Raw genomic sequence first — 21971 nt, forward strand, 5'->3', positions numbered from 1 at the left:
ATGCAATCCCTCCCCCCTCCCCCCTCCCCATGATAGGCCCCTGTGTGTGATGTTCCCCTTCCTGAGTCCAAATGATCTCATTGTTCAGTTCCCACCTATGAGTGAGAACATGCAGTGTTTGGTTTTCTGTTCTTGTGATAGTTTGCTAAGAGTGATGATTCCTCAAGGATCTAGAACTAGATGTACCATACGACCCAGCCATCCCATTACTGGGTATATACCCAAAGGATTATAAATTATGCTGCTATAAAGACTCATGCACACGTATGTTTATTGCAGCACTATTCACAATAGCAAAGACTTGGAATCAACCCAAATGTCCATCAGTGACAGATTGGATTAAGAAAATGTGGCACATATACACCATGGAATACTATGCAGCCATCAAAAAGGATGAGTTTGTGTCCTTTGTAGGGACATGGATACATCTGGCTCATTTTTATATTTTTTGTAGAGATGGGGTTTTACCATGTTACCTAGGCTGGTCTCAAACTCCTGAGCTCAAATGATCTGCCCACCTCAATTTCTGTATTTAGAAAACGTAGACCTTCAGATTTGATGTTTCAGTCACTGGTTCCCAACTCTCATTGCACATTAATATTATTATTTTGAGATGGAATCTCACTCTGTTGCTGAGGCTGCAGTGCATGGTGCCATCTCGGCTCACTAAAACCTCTGTCTCCTGGGTTCAAGCAATTCTCCTGCCTCAGCCTCCTTAGTAGCTGAGATTACCGGCTCACGCCACCACGCTCTGCTAATTTTTGTATTTTTAGTAGAGATGGGGTTTCACCACGTTGGCCAGGCTGATCTCGAACTCCTGACCTCAGGTGATTCAGCCGCTGTGGCCTCCCAGAGCACTGGCCTTACAGGTGTCAGCCAACGCGCCCGGCCTCACTGCACGTTAGAATCACCTTGGATTCACAACCAAACCAAAAAGAGGATACTGGGCTCTATCCCAGTCTACATAAATCAAGTTCCTAAAGGTGGAGCCCAGACAAGTGTATTTTTTCTTTCTTTTTGAAAGAGAGAGGGTCTCACTTTGTTTCACAAGCTGGAGTGCAGAGGCACAATCATAGCTCAGTATAACCTCAAACTCCTGGCCTCAAGCCATCCTCCCACCTCAGCCTTCTGTGTACGTAAGACTACAGGTGCGTACCACCACACCTGGCTAAAGGGGTATTTTTTTTTAAAGCTCCTCAGATGATTCCAGTATGTCACCAGAGTGTTAGACACCTCTGATTTAAGTGGTTCTTAATAAAAGATTAGAATTATGTACCCTGTCTCTGGTTTAGTACAAATTGAAAGGGCAAATAATTTTATAAGCAAATTTTCTTCTTTTAGCATATATTTAGTATCCAGTATGCGCATAACACTTTGAGGGTGAAAAAGAAATGTAAGTAGTTTGAAAGTGTTGCTGACACATTGGACAGAAGATTTTTTTTTTTTAAATTTTAAAAAATAACGGAAATGGGAGCAAACTGTACTTGATATAGTTATATATGTATTTACAATGATTATTTGTCATTGTCTACATAGGCTGTAGTGTTTTAGAGATGGGAGAGACGACTATAATACTAGAGTAGATAAGGTTATTTGGAAAAGATGGAATCTGCAGTGGATTAGGAAAGCAAAGGTGAAATGTAATAATTTGCTTCACCTGGCAGATCCTGATTTAATCCTGTTTTATAGGCCATTAATTGCACAATAGGAGCAGCCAAGGAGATTTGAAAAATAACCTGTACCAGGCTTCATTCCTGGAGATTTTTTGTCCAATTGGTCTGGTTGGGGGCCCAATTATAGTAATTTTAAAAGGACTCCTTGTGATGCTAATGTGCAGCCAGGGTTGAAAACAAGTGCGATAGGATCACAGATCCCTGGAAATTTTTTAGTAGGATGGTTTAACATTCATTCATTTAAAAAATTAAATATTTATTTTTATTTATTGATACGTAATAGATGTACATATTTTTGGACATTAAGTATTTTTATGCCGTAGGCACAGGAGAAACAGCAGTGAACAAAATATAAGAGGAAAAATTCACTGTTTACAATTGGGGGGTGGTAGGGAGCTTATAGTCGAAATTCTGGTAAAAGAAAACGTAATAAACTATTAATAATAATATGTAATGTAGTAGGTAGAGATAAGTGCTTTGAAGAAAAAAAAGCAAAGTAAGGAGGATAGAGTAGGGAGTGAAGTTGGAGAGTAGAGTGCTGTTTTGTGTCAGGTTAAGAAAGACTTCTCCTACACTTATGATCTGGTATTCATATGCAGTAAAAAAGGAAAAAAGTAAAAAGGAAGGCTTCTCTGACATTTGGCATTTGAACAGAGACCCGGAAGAAGTGAGGTTAGTGGGCAGAGGAACAGCAGGGGAAACCCTTGGGCAGAAGTAGAAAGGTATTGATGCAGCATGCTATGGACTCAATTGTTTCTCTCCAAAATCCACATACTGAATGAAGCCCTCACCCCAATGTGACTGTATTTGGAGATAAGGCTTGTAGGAGGCAATTATGATTAAATGAAGTCATAAAAGTGGAGTCCTAATCCAGTAGGATTGGTGGCCTTGTAAGAAGAGGGAGAGGTTTGTCTGTCTCTCCCTGTGCGTGCACTGAGGAAAGGCCATGTGAGGACACAGTGAGAAGGTGGCCATCTGTAAGCCAGAAGGAAATGTAAGTAGAAGAGAGACCTGAGTAGAAGCTGAACCCTACTGGACCTTGGTCTTGCACTTTCCAGCCTCCAGAACTGTGGGAAAATAAATATTTGTTGTTTAAGCTACCTAGTCTATGGTATTTTGTTATGACAGCCCAAGCAGACTAAGACACTGGAATAATGGGTTCCATATAGAAGAGTATAGAAGATCAGATAGGAAGAGTCTAAATCACATAGAGACTTGTGGACTAGAGCAAGAATTTTGGATTTTGTTGATTGCCATATACTCTGGTTGCCAATGTGTAACAAGGAAGGGGATTGGTTGGGTGGAGAGGAGGAGCCCGTTGGATGGTTTTAAGCAGAGGAATAATATAATTTGATTTACATTTGGAAGGATCACAGTGACTGCTTTGTGGGAGAGTGGCCTGTAGCAGAACAATTGAGGGATGTTATTTATTTATTTTTTGAGACAAAGTTTTGCTCTTGTTGCCCAGGCTGGAGTGCAATGGCGTGATCTCGGTTCACTGCAACCTCTGCCTCCCGGGTTCGATTCCCCTGCCTCAGTCTCCCGAGTAGCTGGGATTGCAGGCACCCGCCACCACGCCCAGCTAAATTTTTTTTGTATTTTTAGTAGAGACGGGGTTTCGCCATATTGGCCAGACTGGTCTCGAACTCCTAACCTCAGGTGATCCGCCCACCTCAGCCTCCCAAAGTGCTGGGATTACAGGCATGAGCCACCACACCTGGCTGGGATGTTAGTTATGAAGATGTTACAAGGGTGGTATCAGTGGAGGTGGTAAGAAAGTATTCAATTTTAGACTCATTTTGAAGGTGGGGATGAAAAGAATTTGATGGTGAATTAGATGTGGGTATGAGAGGAAAAACGGAATAAATACTGCTTCTAAGTGTTTGGTCTAAGCAACTGGAGGAATGAAGTGCTATTTACTGAGATAAAAAGATTGTTGAAGAATGGAAGAGTGGGAGAAGGGAGAAATCAAGAGTATATTGTTGGCTGGGCATGGTGGCTTATGCCTGTAATCCCAGCACTTTGGGAGGCCAAGGCAGGAGGATCACTTGAGGCCAGAAGTTTGAGACCAGTCTGGCCAACATGGTGAAACCCCATCTCTACTTAAAATACAAAAATTAGCCGGCGTGATGGTACACTTCTGTAGTCCCAGCTACTCGTAGACATCCAGGTGGATTTTTTTTTTTTTTTTTTTTTTTTTGACACAGAGTTACACTCTGTCACTTGCAACCTCTGCCTTCTGGGTTCAAATGATTCTCCTGCCTCAGCCTCCCAAGTAACTGGGATTACAGGCATGCACCACCACATTTGGCTAATTTTGTATTTTTAGTAGAGACGGAATTTTGCCATGTTGGCCAGGGTGGTCTTGAACTGCTGACCTCAAGTGATCCACCCACCTTGGCCTCCCAGAGTGCTGGGATTACAGGTGTGAGCCACCAAGCCTAGCCCCAAGGTGGATATGTTAAGTAGGCAGTTGGTTATTTAAGTCTGGAGTTAATGGGAGACATTGGGGCTGATAAAATTTTAGTATCAGTGTATAGATCAATTGTTTTCAACCTTGAATACACATCCGCTTAGGAACTTTAAAAAAATTTGAGCCTACGGATCCTCATTTAAGTGGGACCTGGGTATTCCTGTGTTAATTTTTGAGACAGAGTCTTGCTCCGTCACCAGTCTGGAGTGTAGTGGTGCGATCTTGGCTCACTGCAACCTCTGCTTCCTGGGTTCAAGCAGTTCTCCTGTCTTAGCCTCCTGAGTAGCGCCACCACACCTGGCTAATTTTGTATTTTTAGTAGAGACAGTATTTCACCATGTTGGCCAGGATGGTCTCAGTCTTTTACCTCATGATCCACCCACCTCGACCTCCCATAGTGCTGGGGTTAACAGGCGTGAGCCACTGTCCTCCCGTTTTAATTTGATTAGTGGTTAGGTTAAAAAAATTTAGACAGCTTTTTTTTTTTTTTGAGGTATAATTGATATACAGTAAACCACACATAAAACATGCAGTTTAAGTTTTGACATATGAATATACCTGTGAAACTATCACCACAATCAAGAAAGCAGACATACATCCATTATTTTCCCGAGTTTCTTTGTGCCCGTTTTTAATTCCTCCCTCCTGTACCTACGCCCATCCCATCTCTGGTCACTAGGCAATCACTGATCTGCTTTCTGTCACTATAAATTAGTTTGCATTTTCTAGAAATTTACGTAAATGAAATCAGTGTGTATTTTTTTTTTTTTTCCAATCTCGTTCACTCAGCATAATTCCTCTGGAGTGTCAGTAGTTCATTTCTTTGTGTTGCTCAGTAGTATTCCATTGTATGGATGTACCACAGTTTCTTTATCCATTCACCTGTTGATGAATATTTGGGTTATTTTCAGTTTCGGGCCATTACGAATGAAGTTGCTGTGAATATTTGTGTACAAGGTTTTGTATGGACATATATTTCCTTCTCTGAGTACATATCTTGAAATGGAAATGCCTGGATGTTATGGATCACATTGTTTTCATATGTTTCAATATGAGGGGTTTATGTATGCCTTTGATGAAAATCTTGATGCATAGAAAATATTATTCAGGGACTACTTTCATTATTAATGTTCATTACTTTCAATGTCATAATCTAGTTTTTCCTTAAATGTTATTTTTACAAATATTATTCTATTTATAAAATTTAGCAAAATTTAACTTTTGTTTTCTAGGCATTGGTATTTTTAAAACACCATTGCAAGTGAAATCCAATGTGGAGCCACGGTTGAAAACCATTGTACAGATGATACTTAAAACTGAGGACTGAATGAGGTCACCAAGAGGAGTACTTTTAGCATGCATTAAAAAATCACCCTAGTTCTAGGGCAAGGCCTGAGAATTTGCATTTTTAAGAGGTACCTGGTATTGCTACTCTTCATTCGTTGACTACACTTTGAGTAGCACTGGTCTGGAGGGTTAGCGTAGGTAAGAGGTATCTAAAGACTCAGTACTGAGGCACTCTGAAGTTTAGAAATTTGGGAGACTGGAAGGGAATCAGTAAATGAAACTGAAAGAGTAGCCAGTGAGGCAGGAGAGAAATGTGAAGAGTGTGGTGTCCTAGAGGCTGAGTGAAAAAAGTTTTTCAGGAAGGGAAGGAATGATAAACTCAGTGAAATGTTGCTGGAAAAGGCTGGGATGACTACAGTTGACTCTTGGTAAAGTGATTATCAGTGACCTTGAAATAAGTAATTTTGCTAGAGTGGAAGGACAAGAGCCTGACTAATGTGAGCCTGAGAGAGAGTGGGAAAAGTATGGAGTGAATATAGACACATTTTTTGAGGTGTCATGGAAAAGAAAACAGAAATGGGGCAGTGGCTAGACAAGGATGTGGACTCAGGAAAAAGTTTTTTTTTTTTTTTTTCCTTTTTGAGGTATGAATTATCATAATATGTTTGTATGCTGACAGGAATAACCTAGTAGAGAAGGAAATATTGTTTAAGCAGGAAACAAAGGAGGTCAGTGGCAGGAGTGTGTCCTGGAGAAAGGGATCCAGTGGGCAGAGAGATGGATGGTTTAAATACGAGTAAGGGTAGTAGGGAAGTCAGACTGTGTCGGTACAGATGGAAGGTTGTGGACATTCTAATCAAATAGCTTCTCTTTTCTCTGTGAGATAAGAACTAAGGTCACCCCTTGATAAAACAGCATATGATAAAAGCAAGTTTTGTTCAGTGCTCTGTTCCCAGTACTTAGAACAGTAATTGAAATATTTAATGGAACATAGTAAATGCTTAATAAATATTTGTTAAATAAATTAATGGAAGCAAGAGTAATCTTGGGTTGGAAAGGAGAAGGTGCTGTAGAAGTCTCCTGTTGGGTTAAGCTAGAGTAGTATTAGTGGGTATGATAAAGAGGAACAGTTGGAATAATATGAAAGAAAAATGGAAAGGACTTAAATGTTTAGTTGGTTAAGAGGAAGAGAAAGTTGAGAGTGACCTATTTGTAGTCTTGAAGATTCTTTCAAATTAAGTGAAAAGCAAATGCCAAACTGTGATGTCATTTAATGATTTGAGAGGCTTTGCTGAAAACTTTAACCTAGTTTTTATAGAAATGATGTAAGTAATCTGTTTTGTCTGTGCTTACCAAGGACTATCTTAGTGTTTGCCAAGGAATCAAGTCTTCCTGCCACCACGTTCCAGGAGTTGGGGGAAAATTGTGTTCTGGTCTGCTGCATAAGTGTTTGCTGTTGAAAATTAAATACATATAGACCTTGGAGCCTGGTTCGTGACTATAGTCTTAGCTGCTTAAGAGGCTGAGATAGAAAGATCTCTTGAGCCCAGGAGTTTGAGGCTGCAGTGACTATGACTGTGCCATTGTACTGCAGTCTGGGTAATAGAGTGAGACCCCATCTCTAGTATTTAAGAGAATTTTTATTCCAGAGTCTCTCTCTCTCTTTACCTCTCTCTTATATCCATTTGCAGTTACTCCGCATTTCATTCCTTAATTTCCTAACCCTGAGCAATCACAGGTCTACTTCCTGTTTCTATGAATTTGCCTATTTTAGACATTTTATATAAACAGAACCCTGCGAGAATATGTGGTCTTTCATGACTGGTGTCTTTTACTTAGGATAATGCCATAGGCTCATCCATGTTGTAGTATCTGTCAATATTTCATTCCTTCTTATGGAGGAATAATATTTCATTTTACGAATGTACACCATATTTGATTTATCCATTCATCAGTTAGTAAACATTTGGGTTGCTTCCACTTTGGGGCTATTAAGGATAATGCTTCCGTGAACATTCATGTACACATTTTTGTGTGAACACATGTTTTCATTTCTCTTGGGTATGTGCTTGATTAATTCATTCCTGTGCAGACTTCAGAATACCACTTCTGCTATCTCTGGGCTTCTATATTTTTCAAAGCTTTTAAATGTGTTACCAATTAGGAATGTTGTAGCCCCTGTCCTAGTCGCTTAAAAAATATTCAGGTCTCATGTTGGCTTACATAAAATTGTATGACATCTAAATTAATCCACCACTGTATCGCACATGCCTCAGTTGAAGCATATTTAAGAAGGCTGTAGCCCATCTGCTGATGGTACATGCTGTCATCGTGGCTTAGTAGCCAGGTAGATGGATGGATATAAGAGATTTCAAATTATAATAATTTATAATTTTGCCTTCTGTCCTTTATTATGATAAAAATGTAAGTGCTTACTAACTACTGTTAACGATGCAACTTTAACTCAAAGTTCCTTGTATCTTTCTTTCAAGCTTCTAAATTATTTTAATTGAAGAGCTTCCCAAGATTCAAGGTGAATTTAAAGTTAAAAGATTGTCATTTGTAAGTACTTAACTGTGTGAATAAGGATTTTCTCAGCATTGTACAACTAAATCAAATATAGAAAGAGCATAGAGCACTGGAAGAATAAAAAACAGATAGCATTAACATTGGAAATGTAGTTAGAGGCTGGTTTGTTAGGAAGCCTAAATACTTGTCTTTAAATTCTTTTTTTGTTTGAGACAGGGTCTCCCTCTGTGGAGGGTCATGGCTTACTGCAGCCTCGACCTCCAAGGTTCAGGTGATCCTCTCATCTCAGCCTCCTGGGTAGCTGGGACTACAGTCATGCACCACTACACCTGGCTAATTTTTTTTTTTTTTTTTTTTTTTTCTGTAGAGACGGGGTTTCACTATGTTGCCTAGCCTGGTCTTGAACTCCTGAGCTCAAATAATCCACCTACCTCAGTTTTCCAAAGTGTTAGCATTACAGGTGTGAGCTGCCATGCCCAGCCAGGTGTGAGATTTTTGTAATGAAAAAATGATCAGGAGTTATATACCCAGTTCTGGCAAGTGCTTAGTTGATTTTATTTTTAAAAGTAATTCTACAGGTAACATATTTCCCTCTTTTTTTTTTTTTTTTTTTTAAAGAGATGGGGTCATACCACGTTGCCCAGGCTGAGATGCCAGTGGCTATTCACAGGTATGATCACAGTGCCCTGCAGCCCTTCTAACTCCTGGCCTCAAGTGATCCTCCTGCCTCAGCCTCCTGAGTGACTGGGACTATAGGCATGCACCACTATGCCCAGATAGTACATTATCTACTTTAAAATATTAGAATATTACAGATAAAACTAAACAGTTCCGGCTGGGTGTGGTGGCTCACACCTGTAATCCCAGCATTCTGGGAGGCCGAGGTGGGCAGATCACTTGAGGTGAGGAGTTAAGTGAGACCAGCCTGGGCAACATGGTGAAATCCCATCTCTACTAGAAATACAAAATTTGCCAGGTGTGGTGGTGCATGTCTGTAATCCCTGCTACTCAGGAGGCCGAGGCAGGAGAATTGCTTGAACCCAGGAGACGGAGGTTGCAGTTAGCCAAGATCGTGCCACTGCACTCCAGCCTGGGAGACAGAGTGAAACTCTGTCTCAAAACAAAAACAAAAACAAGAAACTAAATTCCTGACCACTTACATTGCTCTAGGGCTCTCTCCCACTTCCCACTATTCAACATTTAGAGCTGATATTAGGGGGAAGACAAGGAATATGTTTGTATTCTTGTTGAATACAAACATTATTCTTGAAGAATATGGGTAACAATGATACTATCGGAGAGTTGGATATACAGGCTAGAGTGCAGTGGCACAATCATGGCTCACTGCAGTCTCAACCTCCCAAGGCTCAGGTGATCCTTCTGTCCCTTACCCCCAGTAGTTGGGACTACAGGTGCTTTCCACCATGCCTAGCTAATTAATTTGTGTGTGTGTGTGTGTGTGTGTGTGTGTGTGTATAGTTTTTTGTTTTGTTTTGTTTTGTTTTTTTTAGTAGAGACAGGGTTTCACCATATTGCCCAGGCAGGTCTTGAACTCGTGGGATCAAGTGATCTGCCCGCCTGAGCCTCTCAAAGTGCTGAGATTACAGGCATGAGCCACCGCATCTGGCCACAGGTTTTCTATATAGAGGAAACAAATGGAACTCTTAGAGTGGATGAGCTCCCTGAAGCAGAATATAAGCCAGGAACCAACACAGATATCAAGCATTCTTTGTTATCATTAAGATATATAAGATAAATGAGCATGTTTTGAGATAAATTATTATTTTAAAAAGGGAAAGATGGAAGATTCAGAAGAGAAAAGTGCTATTTAATTCATTCAGCAAACATTTGTTGAATGCCTGTCAGGCTCTGAGCTTGTTACCAGTGTTTCAAAAATGGAAACTCACAATCCTTCAGGAGCTTGCAAGCATACCTACAATTATAGGATAATGTGACTGACTGACTTATCAAAAACACGTAACATAGCCGGTCTGGCGGCTCATGCCTATAACCCCAGCACTTTGGGAGGCTGAGGCAGGAGGATTGCTTGAGCTCAGGAATTTGAGACTGGCCTGGGCCACGTTGTGAGACCCTTATCTCTACAAAAACCAAAAAAAAATTACCCAGGTGTGGCTCTGCGTGCCTGTGGTATCAGTTACTTGGGAGGCTGAGGTGGGAGGATCGCTTGACCCCAGAAGGTGGAGGCTGTAGTGAGTTGTGATTATGCCACTGCACTCCAGCCTGGGGGACAGAGCAAGACTCCGTCTTAAAACCAAGAAAGGAGAGAGAAAAGGAAGGGAGGAAACACTTCTACTGTATATCTCTAACCCTGTTACTTCCTAAAATTGAGTCTTGTAGCTAGCTCCACTACTCCAATAGTGTCATTATTACTGATATCCTTCAAGAATAACATTTGTATTCAACATGAAAAGAGAAGAAGTTGACTGGGCACGGTGGTTCACACCTGTAATCCCAGCACTTTGGGAGACTGAGGCAGGTGGATCTCTTGGGTCCAGGAGTTTGCGACGAGCTTGGGCAACATGGTGAAACCTGTCTCTACAAAAAATACAAAAATTAGCCTGGTGTGGTGATGCATGCCTGTAGTCCTAGCTGCTTGGGAGGCTGAGGAGGGAGGATTGCTTGAGCCCAGGAGGCAGAGGCTGCAGTGAGCTGAGATTGTGCCACTGCACTCCAGCCTGGGGGGCAGTGAGACTATGTCTCCGGGAAAAAAAAAAAAAAAAAGTAAAGAGAAGAGATTAAGAACAGCATGAAGTAACCTCAACATTAAAGGGGCTGAAAGAGGAAGTACTAAGAGGAGCCAGTTTAGATATAAGACGACTGAGAAGGACCTACTTACTGGAGAAGGTAGGAAGAGGAGTAAGAAGAATCTTTGTAGCTGTGGTGCAGGAGAATGTTAAATATAAGTGTCATGATACACAGAGGTCAAATAAGATGAGGACTGAAAGGTGTCCTTTGGTTTTGGCAAACTTGGTGACCTTAGTGTGATTTCTTTAGTGGAGTGGAAAGAGGTTTGGAAAGGTAGAAGTGAAGGCAAGGACATAACTGAGAGAATAGCAGACATTTCCAAAATACTGAAAGAGGAGAAAGGAAGAGCAAGTAAACAGGGGATTAAGGGAGGAGTTTTTTCCATCTAGATGGGGGAGACTTCAGTGTATTTCTATGTCTGTGAAAGAAGTGTAGTGTTCTTATGATGGGAGGGGTGGTATGAGCCCCAGAATATTTACAACATTTTAAAAGGTAATAGTGAGTTTTTAAACTTACTAAATTAAAATATTAATACTAATTATAAATTTAATTAGAAAATGTTAAGTTTTTAAAAAATATTTAGGCAGGCCATCTCAACCAAATGACATGTAAATGTGCAAATATGCTCTTAGGTCTAGAGTTTGTATAGTAGATTCTACTTACTGTAACTACTTTGAGAATAGTGGCTTGTTTCTGTGAATGGAGTGTTCTTGTGTTTTTAAAGGAGAAATTGTGTTTAAAATTATTTTGATAGTTTTGGGGACAATAGCTAAATACCAGGTTAGAATCTTTATTTTCTGCAACGTAAGATAATTTTTTTGAAAAGAATTTAAGGAAGAAGCCAAGCCTCTTCAAACTAAATCACCCTGCTTAAATTTTATGACATAAAATTTCTTTCGGCTGGGTGTGGTGGCGCATGCCTATAATCCCAGCACTTTGGGAGGCTGAGACAGGTGGATCACTTGAGGTAAGGAGTTCGAGACCAGCCTGAGCAACAGGGTGAAACCCCGTCTCTACTAAAAATACAAAAAAAAATTAGCTGGGCATGGTGGTGCACACTTGTAATCCCAGCAACTAGGGAGGCTGAGACAGGAGAATCTCTTGAACCCAAGAGGCAGAGGTTGCAGTGAGCTGAGATCACGCCATTGCACTCCAGCCTGGGCAACAAAAACAAAGCTCCATCTCAAAAAAAAAAGAAAAGAAAAAGATAATGCTGTCTTTCTTTTCTTGAGATAGATGTGATGGGAAGGTTTGTCAGGAATGTTGTGGGATTTATGTGAGACAAAAGTGTAACAGAATCCTAGACTTAAAAATATGCCATCAAGATATATGTGTATATTCATAAATATTATTTAAAGTATTTTATAACTTACAGTATATATATTTTTAACATTCATAATTTTATTTGACTTACCCAGTAATCTTGGGAATGCAGTCAGAGCTCGAGGTATGGAAACAAAGCCAGACGATGACTTGACTGTCCTGGACTGTAGCTGGGGACTATAGGCATGCGCCACCACTCTTGGCTAACTTTTTGTAGAGACAGGGTTTTGCCATGTTGCCCAGGCTGGTCTCAGACTCCTGGACTCAAGCTCTCTGCCCGCCTTAGCCTCCCAAAGTGCTGGGATTATAGACGTGAGCTATTGAGCCTGGCCAGAAATTTTCAACAGCTTTTTGTTTATTGAATTTCTGTTGTGTGCTACTTACGAATATTTTTCAACATTGAGCTAAGAACCAGAAATGGTAATTCTAATACGGTAGTATTTAAATAATTAGTTACAGGATATGTGTATTGTTTTAATAGGTAGATACACAAACAGTTTTTCTTAAGTTCAACCCAATTTTAGTTTTTGAGTCCTTTTTCAAGTGGTTCCACTTACAGAATTGACACTTTATGTTTTATTCTTTCCTTGAGGTCTTCAAAGAAGGAGAACATTTATTTTTTGAAATTACCATATGGACCTTTTGGTCCCTTTTATATTTCTGTTGTATATAACGGGATCTTACTTATTTGATTTTTCCTATATCTTGAGATAGTTTGCTATATCATCCTAGGAACTATTTTATTTATTTTAATTTTACTTTAAGTTCTGGGATACATATGCAGAATGTGCAGGCTTGTTGCATAGATAGACATGTGTCATGGTGGTTTGCTGTACCTATCAACCCGTCATCTGGGTTTTAAACCCCTCATGCATTAGGTATTTGTCCTAATGCTTTCCCTCCCCTTGTCTCCCACCCCCCAGCAGGCCCCAGTGTGTGATGATCCCCTCCCTGTGTCCATGTGTTCTCATTGTTCAGCTCCCACTTGTGAAGAACATGCGGCGTTTGGTTTTCAGTTCCTAGGAACTATTTTATCTTTACTACTTAGTTATTTCCAACTGTATTTAAAAGAGACCAAAATAATAAGAAAGCAGAAAAATGGTGGAGTCATCTAGAAGGATAGTGCAATTTTGGAAAAAAAAAAAACACTATTTTATCATCTTTCCAGAAAGTATAAAAGTGTAGAGACAGTATTTTTGTAGTGTTTGCCCTCCTTTTTCTTTTTTTAAACTTTCATTGAACACATTTGAGAATTGAGAATTTTTCATTTTCTGCTCCTAATGACAGGAAGTTTACAAGATGTTTCAGTTATTAGATGAATCAGGGGATGGTGTAAAGCCAGTGATAGTGGCACCCAAAACTGTAGTGATGTTGAAATTGACCATATAAGGGAAATCTCAGACCATGAGTTGTCAGATGACAATATTCTTGATCATTTTTCTCAAACTCAATAATTGATAAGTGAACAAATATTTCTGAGCACAAAAAGTAAATGTGGTTTCTCATATAAGTAGTCATTCAACAGAAAGGATTTTATCATGCAATATTTTGCAAAAAGAACTTGGAGCATCTTGTTTTGCTTTAGAGATGTGTGACAAAATTCTTTTTCTTCTATATTTGACGCAAAAATTTACTTGAGATAGTTCATTAGTGGACTGATGCTGAAGGTAGGTGTGTGTACCTCATCTACAAATGAAAATGGTAATTTTGAAGCAGAGAGAATGTCTGTCTCTTCCAGAAATTACAAGTTGTCAAGGGTTTCAAAAGTAAAGCGTCCTATGATACAAGTGCAAGAAGTGGTAGAAGAAAAGCTAAAACCTATTAGAAATGTATTTGAGGCCAGGTGCAATGGCTCATGCCTGTAATCCCAGCACTTTGGGAGGCCGAGGCAGGCAGATCACCTGAGGCTGGGAGTTCAAGACCAACCTGGCCAACATGGGTGAAACCCCCTAAAAATACAAAAAATTAGCCAGGCATGGTGGCACATGCTTGTAATCCCAGCTACTCGGGAGGCTGAGGTAGGAGATTCGCTTGAAGCTAGGAGGCCAGATGTTGCATTGAGCCAAGATCATGCCACCACACTCCAGCCTGGGTGACTGTCTCATTCACAGAGAGAGAGAGAGAGAGAGAGATAGCATTTAAAACCAAGAATCAGTACTTAAAAGATGAATGTTTCTAGGATTAGGCCTGACAGTTGATGAGGAGTTAGTTACATTTGAAAAATAAAAATAAAACCTGGCCGGGCACGGTGGCTCACACCTGCAATCCCAGCACTTTGGGAGGCTGAGGTGGGCAGATCACAAGATCAGGAGATTGAGACCATCCTGGCTAACACAGTGAAACCCTGTCTCTACTAAAAATACAAAAAAAAAACAAAAAAAACAACTAGCCGGGCGTGGTGGCGGTTGCCTGTAGTCCCAGCTACTTGGGAGGCTGAGGCAGGAGAATGGCATGAACCCAGGAGGCGGAGCTTGCAGTGAGCTGAGATCATGCCACTGCACTCCAGCCTGACAGAGTGAGATGCTATCTCAAAAAAACAAAAACAAACAAAAAAACACCTTTTGGCCATTCGAGGTCTAGATAACTTCAAAACCAAGTTATTATGGAATAAGAAATTGGGTTTACTCTCTTTTAAAGTCTTAATAAAATGCTTAATGAAGTTGTTTCATTGTTCTCTTATTAAAAGGGTCCATTGTGATGTTTGTTTCCCCTGGTATACTGACCATTTAAACATGGACAGAAGTTATTTCTTCTCTGTCTATAATAACTCCTCCTTCTGTTTTCTCTAACACAACACACAGTTCTTTTGTTTTTAATTTTTAGTGCATGAGGGCAGGGCCTGTGTTTGTCTTGTTGATGGTTAATCTCCAGCACCTTACCTAGTGCCTGACACATGTAAATGTGCAATAAAATCTGTCGGACAAGTAGTTTCTTTCCTTTTTTTTGTTCCAGAAGACAGGGTCTCACTCTGTCACCCAGGCTGGAATGCGGTGGTGTGTGTGATCGTGGCTCACTGCAACCTCCACCTCCTGGGTTCAAGGGATTTTTCCACTTCAGCCTCCTACAGGCATGTACTACTATGCTTGGCCAATTTCTGTATTTTTTTGCAGAGGTGGAGTTTCACTATGTTGCCCAGGCTGGCCTCGAACTCTTGGACTCAAATGATCTGCCTGCCTTGGCCTCCCAAAGTGCTGGGATTACAGGCGTGAGCCACCACGCCTGGCCGTAAACAGGTGGTTTTTTATAAAATCTTTCCTTGGTTAGATTTTTGGGCTTTTGTTAGCCAGGGTATCAGCAGATTCACAGTAGGTTTGGATTTAGTCTAGCCTTTTTTATTCAATGAGATTTACCACGTTGCTTCAATTTGCCATATATTTTGGTGTTACTAAGCAGATTACTTCTTTATGAAATTTGAGTTATGCTATCTCTTTTTAGTAAAGAATCAGTCTTTGTTTTTAATATTCTTTGTCTTTCTTTCCTTTCTTTCATCTTACCTGTCCAACATGACAAAGCTCAATTATGATGAAGTTGATCAAGCCTAAAATATTCCTATAATATTTAGCACATGGGATTTTTGTCAGTGGGGGTGGAAGGCAGACCATAGTTGAAAACTACATATATGAAGCCAACATGCGTTGACCTCCTGCTCACACAGGTGGTCAGCTAGCCCCAAAAATATTTTGTCCTAATAAGTAATGAAATGCTCCCCCTTTTCTTACATTATAGTAAATGAATAGACTGCCAAATTTTATACAGTCTATTTGGGCTGTCTATGAAAGATACATAGGGATCCCCAAATTGGTGAATATCATAGCTGACAAATACAGTCTAATCATGGCATATGTTAATAAGTAGATGATGGACTGTAGTTGGCCAGTGGCTTAGTCAGTAGTCATTTATTAACTAGGCAACCATTTTGTGCACATCAACTCCTCATCATGGATCCTTTGGCATTACTAAAAGTGTACTGTCAAAACCATGAATGATAAATCTGTGAACATAAAAAGGTATATTTTATAAATGATACTCTGTCCTTTATTTCCTGAGTTAACTATTTCCCACCTCTAAAATTTCCTCCTATCCTGATTTTTCTCATCAAATAGAAAAGGAATCATAAACCTTAAGATACCTGGAGATAGAAGGGCTTTCTTTTTAATAGGACATGGAGTTGAGTGACTTATGACATTGTAAAAAGATCATCATAAACTGTGTTCCTCCTACCTTCAGTGAAAGCTCTTTAGCCCTACAGAGCAGCAGAGAACTTTAGTTGAATAATTAAACTATATTTGAATAATTAAACTTTATTTGAAAAGTTAAACTACATTTATGTTTTATGCTTCTTTTCTCTCAAAATTCAACCAGATGAAATAATCCTTGAATTGAGGTACAAAATCGTAATCTTTAAGTGAAAATCAACCTTCACATTAAAGTAAGAATAAGCCGGGCGCGGTGGCTCAAGCCTGTAATCCCAGCACTTTGGGAGGCCGAGACGGGTGGATCACAAGGTCAGGAGATCGAGACCATCCTGGCTAACACGGTGAAACCTCGTCTCTATTAAGAAATACAAAAAACTAGCCGGGCGAGGTGGCGGGCGCCTGTAGTCCCAGCTACTCGGGAGGCTGAGGCAGGAGAATGGCGTGAACCTGGGAGGCGGGGTGAGCTGAGATCCGGCCACTGCACTCCAGCCTGGGTGACAGAGCGAGACTCCGTCTCAAAAAAAAAATAAATAAATAAAAATAAAAAAATAAAGTAAGAATAAAAGTGGAATAGTTGTGTAGTATACATTTAGGAAAGCCTAGGATGAAAAGAGAACGATGTACTCAAGAACAGAAAAAAAGAACCACTACAGAAAATTTGTTGATGGTTAGAAAATAACAACAAACAACACTAGGTACAGAGATTACATGATCACTTATTAGACCACTAGTCTCACATTTTTACTTCTACTGTGGTGTAGTACCTTTCTATTTCAGACTAATGCAAGTAATTGTTGTAAAATTCAAGTCTGAATTTCTTCAGTGACTTCTCATCACTTAAGAATAAAATCAGACTGCTTAGGTTTTAATCGTGGGATCCCTTCTTATCTATCCAACTTGGTTTTTTTTCACTCTCTCTACCACTCTGCTCTCCATCTCAAACTTTATCCTATAGTAGTACCAGTATTCACCAGATATATTGCACTTCTTCATGCTTCTTTTTAAAGTGTGATCCCCAGAGACCTCAGCATAACTTGGAAACTAGTTAGAAATACAGTTTCTTGGGCTCTACTTCGAGGCCTACTAAATCAGAAACCCTGAGGGCAGGCTAAGCAAGCTAAGCCTTTTAGGTGATTCTGATGTACCTTAAATTTGAAAACTGCCACCTTAACCCTTTTCTTTTTTTAACCTCAGCCATTAACTACCATACTGTCAATATCACTTTTATTTGTGCAACTCTTAATCTACATCTCAAACTCTATGTCAGTCCTATTTTTTAAGTTGTATATTGGACATCTGTCCTGGATATCCTTTCAGTACTTCAGACTATCTAGGCCCTGAGCAAAATTCATTATCCATCTCCTGAAACCTACTTTACATACTGTTTCCTATTTTCTCTCAGCCTGGCAGCTTTGATTCTTAGATTGTACAATATTTTCTCATTATTTTTTATGTTGTCTTGCTGCAGAGGAACAGGGGGAAAAAAGATTTTTAAAAAACTGTACTAACCAAAAAAGGGTCAGGATTTTTCATGCAATAAAGTTACTATTGTTTGTAGAGCCATCTGTTAAAATGTATTTTCATCTTACTTCTTCCCTCCTTCCCTCTGCCTCTTTCCTTGCTGTATCCTTCTTTCTCTCTCAAGAACTTAGAGACTGTATTTTGAATCTTAACCTCAGTTGTGCAAGTTCTGTGGTAAAGGTGGACAGGTGAAAGCTTGTACCAGCATCAGATGTTGAAGCCAGGCAACATTTCAGATATCCCTGAACAGTTCTTACAGTAGGTTCTCAATAAATACTTTCTAAATGAGTAAGTTAGCAAGTAGATGAGTCTCAAAGGACTGGGTAGATTTCCAGGGTCAAAAGAGCATAGTGAGATTGTGGCTGGAGATGTAAGAAACTTAAAGGATTTAAGCAATAAGGAGTGAGAAATTTTGATAGTAAATGTTTATTAAATGAATAAATGAAAAGCTTTAAAAAACAGATAGCCATTGTCACAAATGGTTAGGTATTTCCTTCTCTGAAGGAGGAGGGATAAATTATTATTTCAGTGTAAACTTTGAAGTTTGATTTTTAGAATTCATGTTTATATGGGTACATCCCATTTAGTTTGATATACATTTAAAATAATTTCTTATGTTGATTTATGTAACAGTATTCTAATGTTTGAACATATATCTTAGACTATAAATTTTAACTGTTACAGTTTGTTCTGTTCTTGTTGAACAGGAAAAACAATGATACATACTTGAAAGTTATTGTATTATTAATTTGTTTTCATAATGTGAGATATTCTCTCACAAAGCACTTATGTTTTAAGTTATAATTTAAAATACCTTTCTTTTTAACATGCACACAGGAAACCTCGACCTGTCTCCCAGTTGGTTGCACAGCAGGTTACTCAGCAGTTTGTGCCTCCTACACAGTCAAAGAAAGAGAAAAAAGATAAAGTAGAAAAAGAAAAAAATGAAAAAGAAACAACTAGCAAAAAGAATAGCCATAAGAAAACCAGGTAAATTTGAAGAGTGTTTTATAACATTTTTGAAATAATAAAACCATTTAATTTTTTAACCATTGATATACTAATACACACAAAGTGGAAGTAAAATATTTGGTTTCCTTTCTTTTAAGGTATCAGAAAAGGTTTTACTGAGTTTGAAAGATACATTGGAAATTAAACACAGAAGCCACAAATACAAGCTTAAATGTGGTGATGCTTTTTTCTTTGTACTAGATTGGAAGACATTGTATCTGGGTGTTTTGTTTTGTTTTGTTTTTCCCTTAAGAAGAGCTGTTTGAACCAGGAGTGGTTTTCAAAATACCGAACAGATAATTGCATGGGTTTTAACCTATCAAAATGGTCATGTGTTCAGTCAGAACAATCATGATACCCTTATTAGTGTGTGTCAGTGGAGTAACAATCTTCCTTGCATGTAGCTCAACCTTAGTTTTTATCACCTTCCTCCATGGTGCAGCTATTTCATTGTTGTCTAAAACATCTATTTTAATAAAGTTAATAAGCTGTCTACAAAATTATGATACAGCTATAGAAGCACAAGTTCTACTTCTAGGCTGTCACAGTTTTTGGTCCCATTGAAGAATATTCATGAATGATTGGTTTGATTAATGTTAATGAGTTGAAACATTTTACGATGTTTTTGTGGCTGGTTACACATAAATTGTTTTAAATATGTGTATTCATTTTGTTACTTTCACCTACTTTTAGTATTTATTATATGCTCAGAAATTTGGTAGAGGGAAAAGCTAGTTTAAAATTTCATTTTTTTTATGTTTAGACCAAGATTGAAAAATGTGGATCGGAGTAGTGCTCAGCATTTGGAAGTTACCGTTGGAGATCTGACAGTCATTATTACAGACTTTAAGGAGAAAACAAAGTCACCACCTGCATCTAGTGCTGCTTCTGCAGATCAACACAGTCAAAGCGGCTCTAGCTCTGATAACACAGAGAGAGGAATGTCCAGGTCATCTTCACCCAGAGGAGAAGCCTCATCATTGAATGGAGAATCTCATTAAAGTTTATTTTCTCCAGTTTCTTAGTCACTTCTGTCCTACCATGCAAATACACAGATTATGCCAAGAGGTACCACATTTTCATGACAAATACATTCATGCACAATTCATAATTTGAGTTTTACATAAAATAGAAATTTGTTAGAATTTGTTAGATTTTATTGCAACTATGCCTACCAAACATTTCCAGACTTAACATTTTGGTCTCTGCAGTTAAGTGCCATGAAAATGTGGTTGAATTATTCATTATGCAGTGTTATTGGTAAGTGTATTTTCACTTTTAGTTTAGTGAATTCTAACACATAATTCTTGAATTCTCTACTATTGGCATGTAACGAATTTAAATTTTTTATAACATAGTGCAAGCTGCCTAAATATGTATTATTTGAAAATTGTGAAACAGATAGTTATATGTATACAAGTCAAAGATCAACTTAACTATTGCTGCAACAGGTTTTTCTTAATGGTTATCCTCTTAAATACACCTGCTGGTACTTGGTGTGGTTAAATAGGAAAATTGTTATTAAATAAAGAATTTGTATGAACCTTTGCCAATGTTTTTGACACGTTTTACTAATTGTTGTTCCTGAATTATGTTTCTGGCTTTATCCATTTGTTGAGGTTTTTTTGTTTGCTTATTTTTCAAAACATTCATTTATTGTAATGTTTACTAGCAGACTAGTAAACAATAAAGCATTGATTATTTAGCTTTATAATTCAGGTTTAGTGCTATTGTCATTGAACACTGGTATTTTCTGTATCATATAAAACATTAAAATTCAAATAATTATAAGCATTTGGCAAAAACGAGAAAAGAAACTTGCCATATTTTACAAGCTGCAATTTTAGAAAAGCTTTAACTTAATGATAGTTTTATCACTGTTTTCTTGTCCCAAACTTATCCAGGGCCATACCTGCATGAATCTAATTAAAACAGAAATGGGAATTGTTGCACAGAAATGGGAAATAGCTAATTTTAAATCAGTCTAATTGGCCTCTTACTAAATATAACAATTCTTATGAAAATCATAGTACCCTATTTTCAGACACAACTACCAGTTTACACATTTCTCAGTATCCTGAAAGGAAAAAAGTATAGCCCCACTTATACTATGTAAAATTACCAATAAAATATTTTTATGACTACAGATTTTGCCTTTTTGTTTATGACTATTAAAGTGTTTTATTTAGTATTTAGAATTTCAACCTGGAAACCACACAGTACTTAAATTCTCCTGGGGTCTCCTGCTTTCTCTTAACCATTTGCTTAATATATATCTACCTATAGGAGACTTTTGAATTGTAAATGGACTTAAAAATAGAATGTGGATACAAAATATCACATAAGACATCATGATAACATTTGAAGAAAAAATAAAACTGTAGACCCTAACAGTTGTGATATTTGGTGGTTTCGTGTGGTAATGTAATTTTCTGTTTAATTACAGTAGTTTTTACAGGCACAGTGGTACTGTCTTTTTTGTAAGATGCTAGTTGTGAAATACAATTGCATACAGTAAAAGTCTGTGATTAAAACATTTATATACCTCATTCTTTAGTGTTGTTAAATGAAAAATTAAAATTTGTGTTTGTTATAAGATACGTTCAGTGGAATACCAACTAACCAGATGTGTTCCTTTAAAACATGATATTTTTGTCTTATTCTGTTTTTAACATGTTTCAAATGTTTTATATATTCATTTTTGGACAGAGTAAAAATTTAAAAATGTTAATAGGGAAAATATTTAATTTTTAAGTCAAAAACTATACTTTAAAGGCATTACATCTATGATCAAATACTTTCAGAATGTATTTTAAATGAGCTGCAAGAGAGAAAAATCTGACAGGAGATGGGATTTTACCTGAATGGAGCATACTCATATTTCTACATGGGTGGGTAGATACTCATCTTTCTACATAGGCAGGAACACAGTGTAGCATGGAGATTAAGCATGCTAACTGACACCTCATGTTTGAATCCTGTTGTAGAATGGAAATGAGCTTAAATTACCCAAGCTTACTTTCCATCTATAAAACAGGGCTAATGGTAATCCCATCTAATTTATAGGGTTGTTGGGAGGATTAAGTCAATCCATGTAAAATTCTTAATTATCTGACACATACTGGTCACTCAGTAAATGTGAGCTTTTACTGTTGTTATAGATAAAATCCCATTACAAAAATATTTTTTGTA

General features: G+C 38.3%; 1 protein-coding gene and 1 long non-coding RNA gene across 5 annotated transcripts in view; one reads left to right on the plus strand and one right to left on the minus strand.

Annotated features, from left to right (window-relative positions):
* Window positions 1-18665, minus strand: part of LOC139356797 (uncharacterized) — a 29886-nt gene extending 11221 nt beyond the window's left edge. The window contains exon 1 of the long non-coding RNA XR_011609228.1: window positions 18583-18665. This is a non-coding gene — a long non-coding RNA (uncharacterized lncRNA). The remainder of the gene's footprint in view (window positions 1-18582) is intronic.
* Window positions 1-21328, plus strand: part of LOC105470127 (YY1 associated factor 2) — a 78769-nt gene extending 57441 nt beyond the window's left edge. For 2 of the 4 annotated variants that reach the window (XM_011721907.3, XM_011721905.3), the window contains exons 4-5: window positions 18606-18758; window positions 19543-21328. In XM_011721907.3, coding sequence (XP_011720209.1) covers window positions 18606-18758; window positions 19543-19780 — 391 coding nt within the window. In that variant the 3' untranslated portion in view covers window positions 19781-21328. The remainder of the gene's footprint in view (window positions 1-18605; window positions 18759-19542) is intronic. The other 2 variants (XM_011721904.2, XM_024789240.2) reach the window with 1 other exon arrangement.
* Window positions 21329-21971: the final 643 nt, after the last annotated feature.

This window comes from Macaca nemestrina, chromosome 10 (assembly GCF_043159975.1).
Source record: "Macaca nemestrina isolate mMacNem1 chromosome 10, mMacNem.hap1, whole genome shotgun sequence".
NCBI lineage: Eukaryota > Metazoa > Chordata > Mammalia > Primates > Cercopithecidae > Macaca > Macaca nemestrina.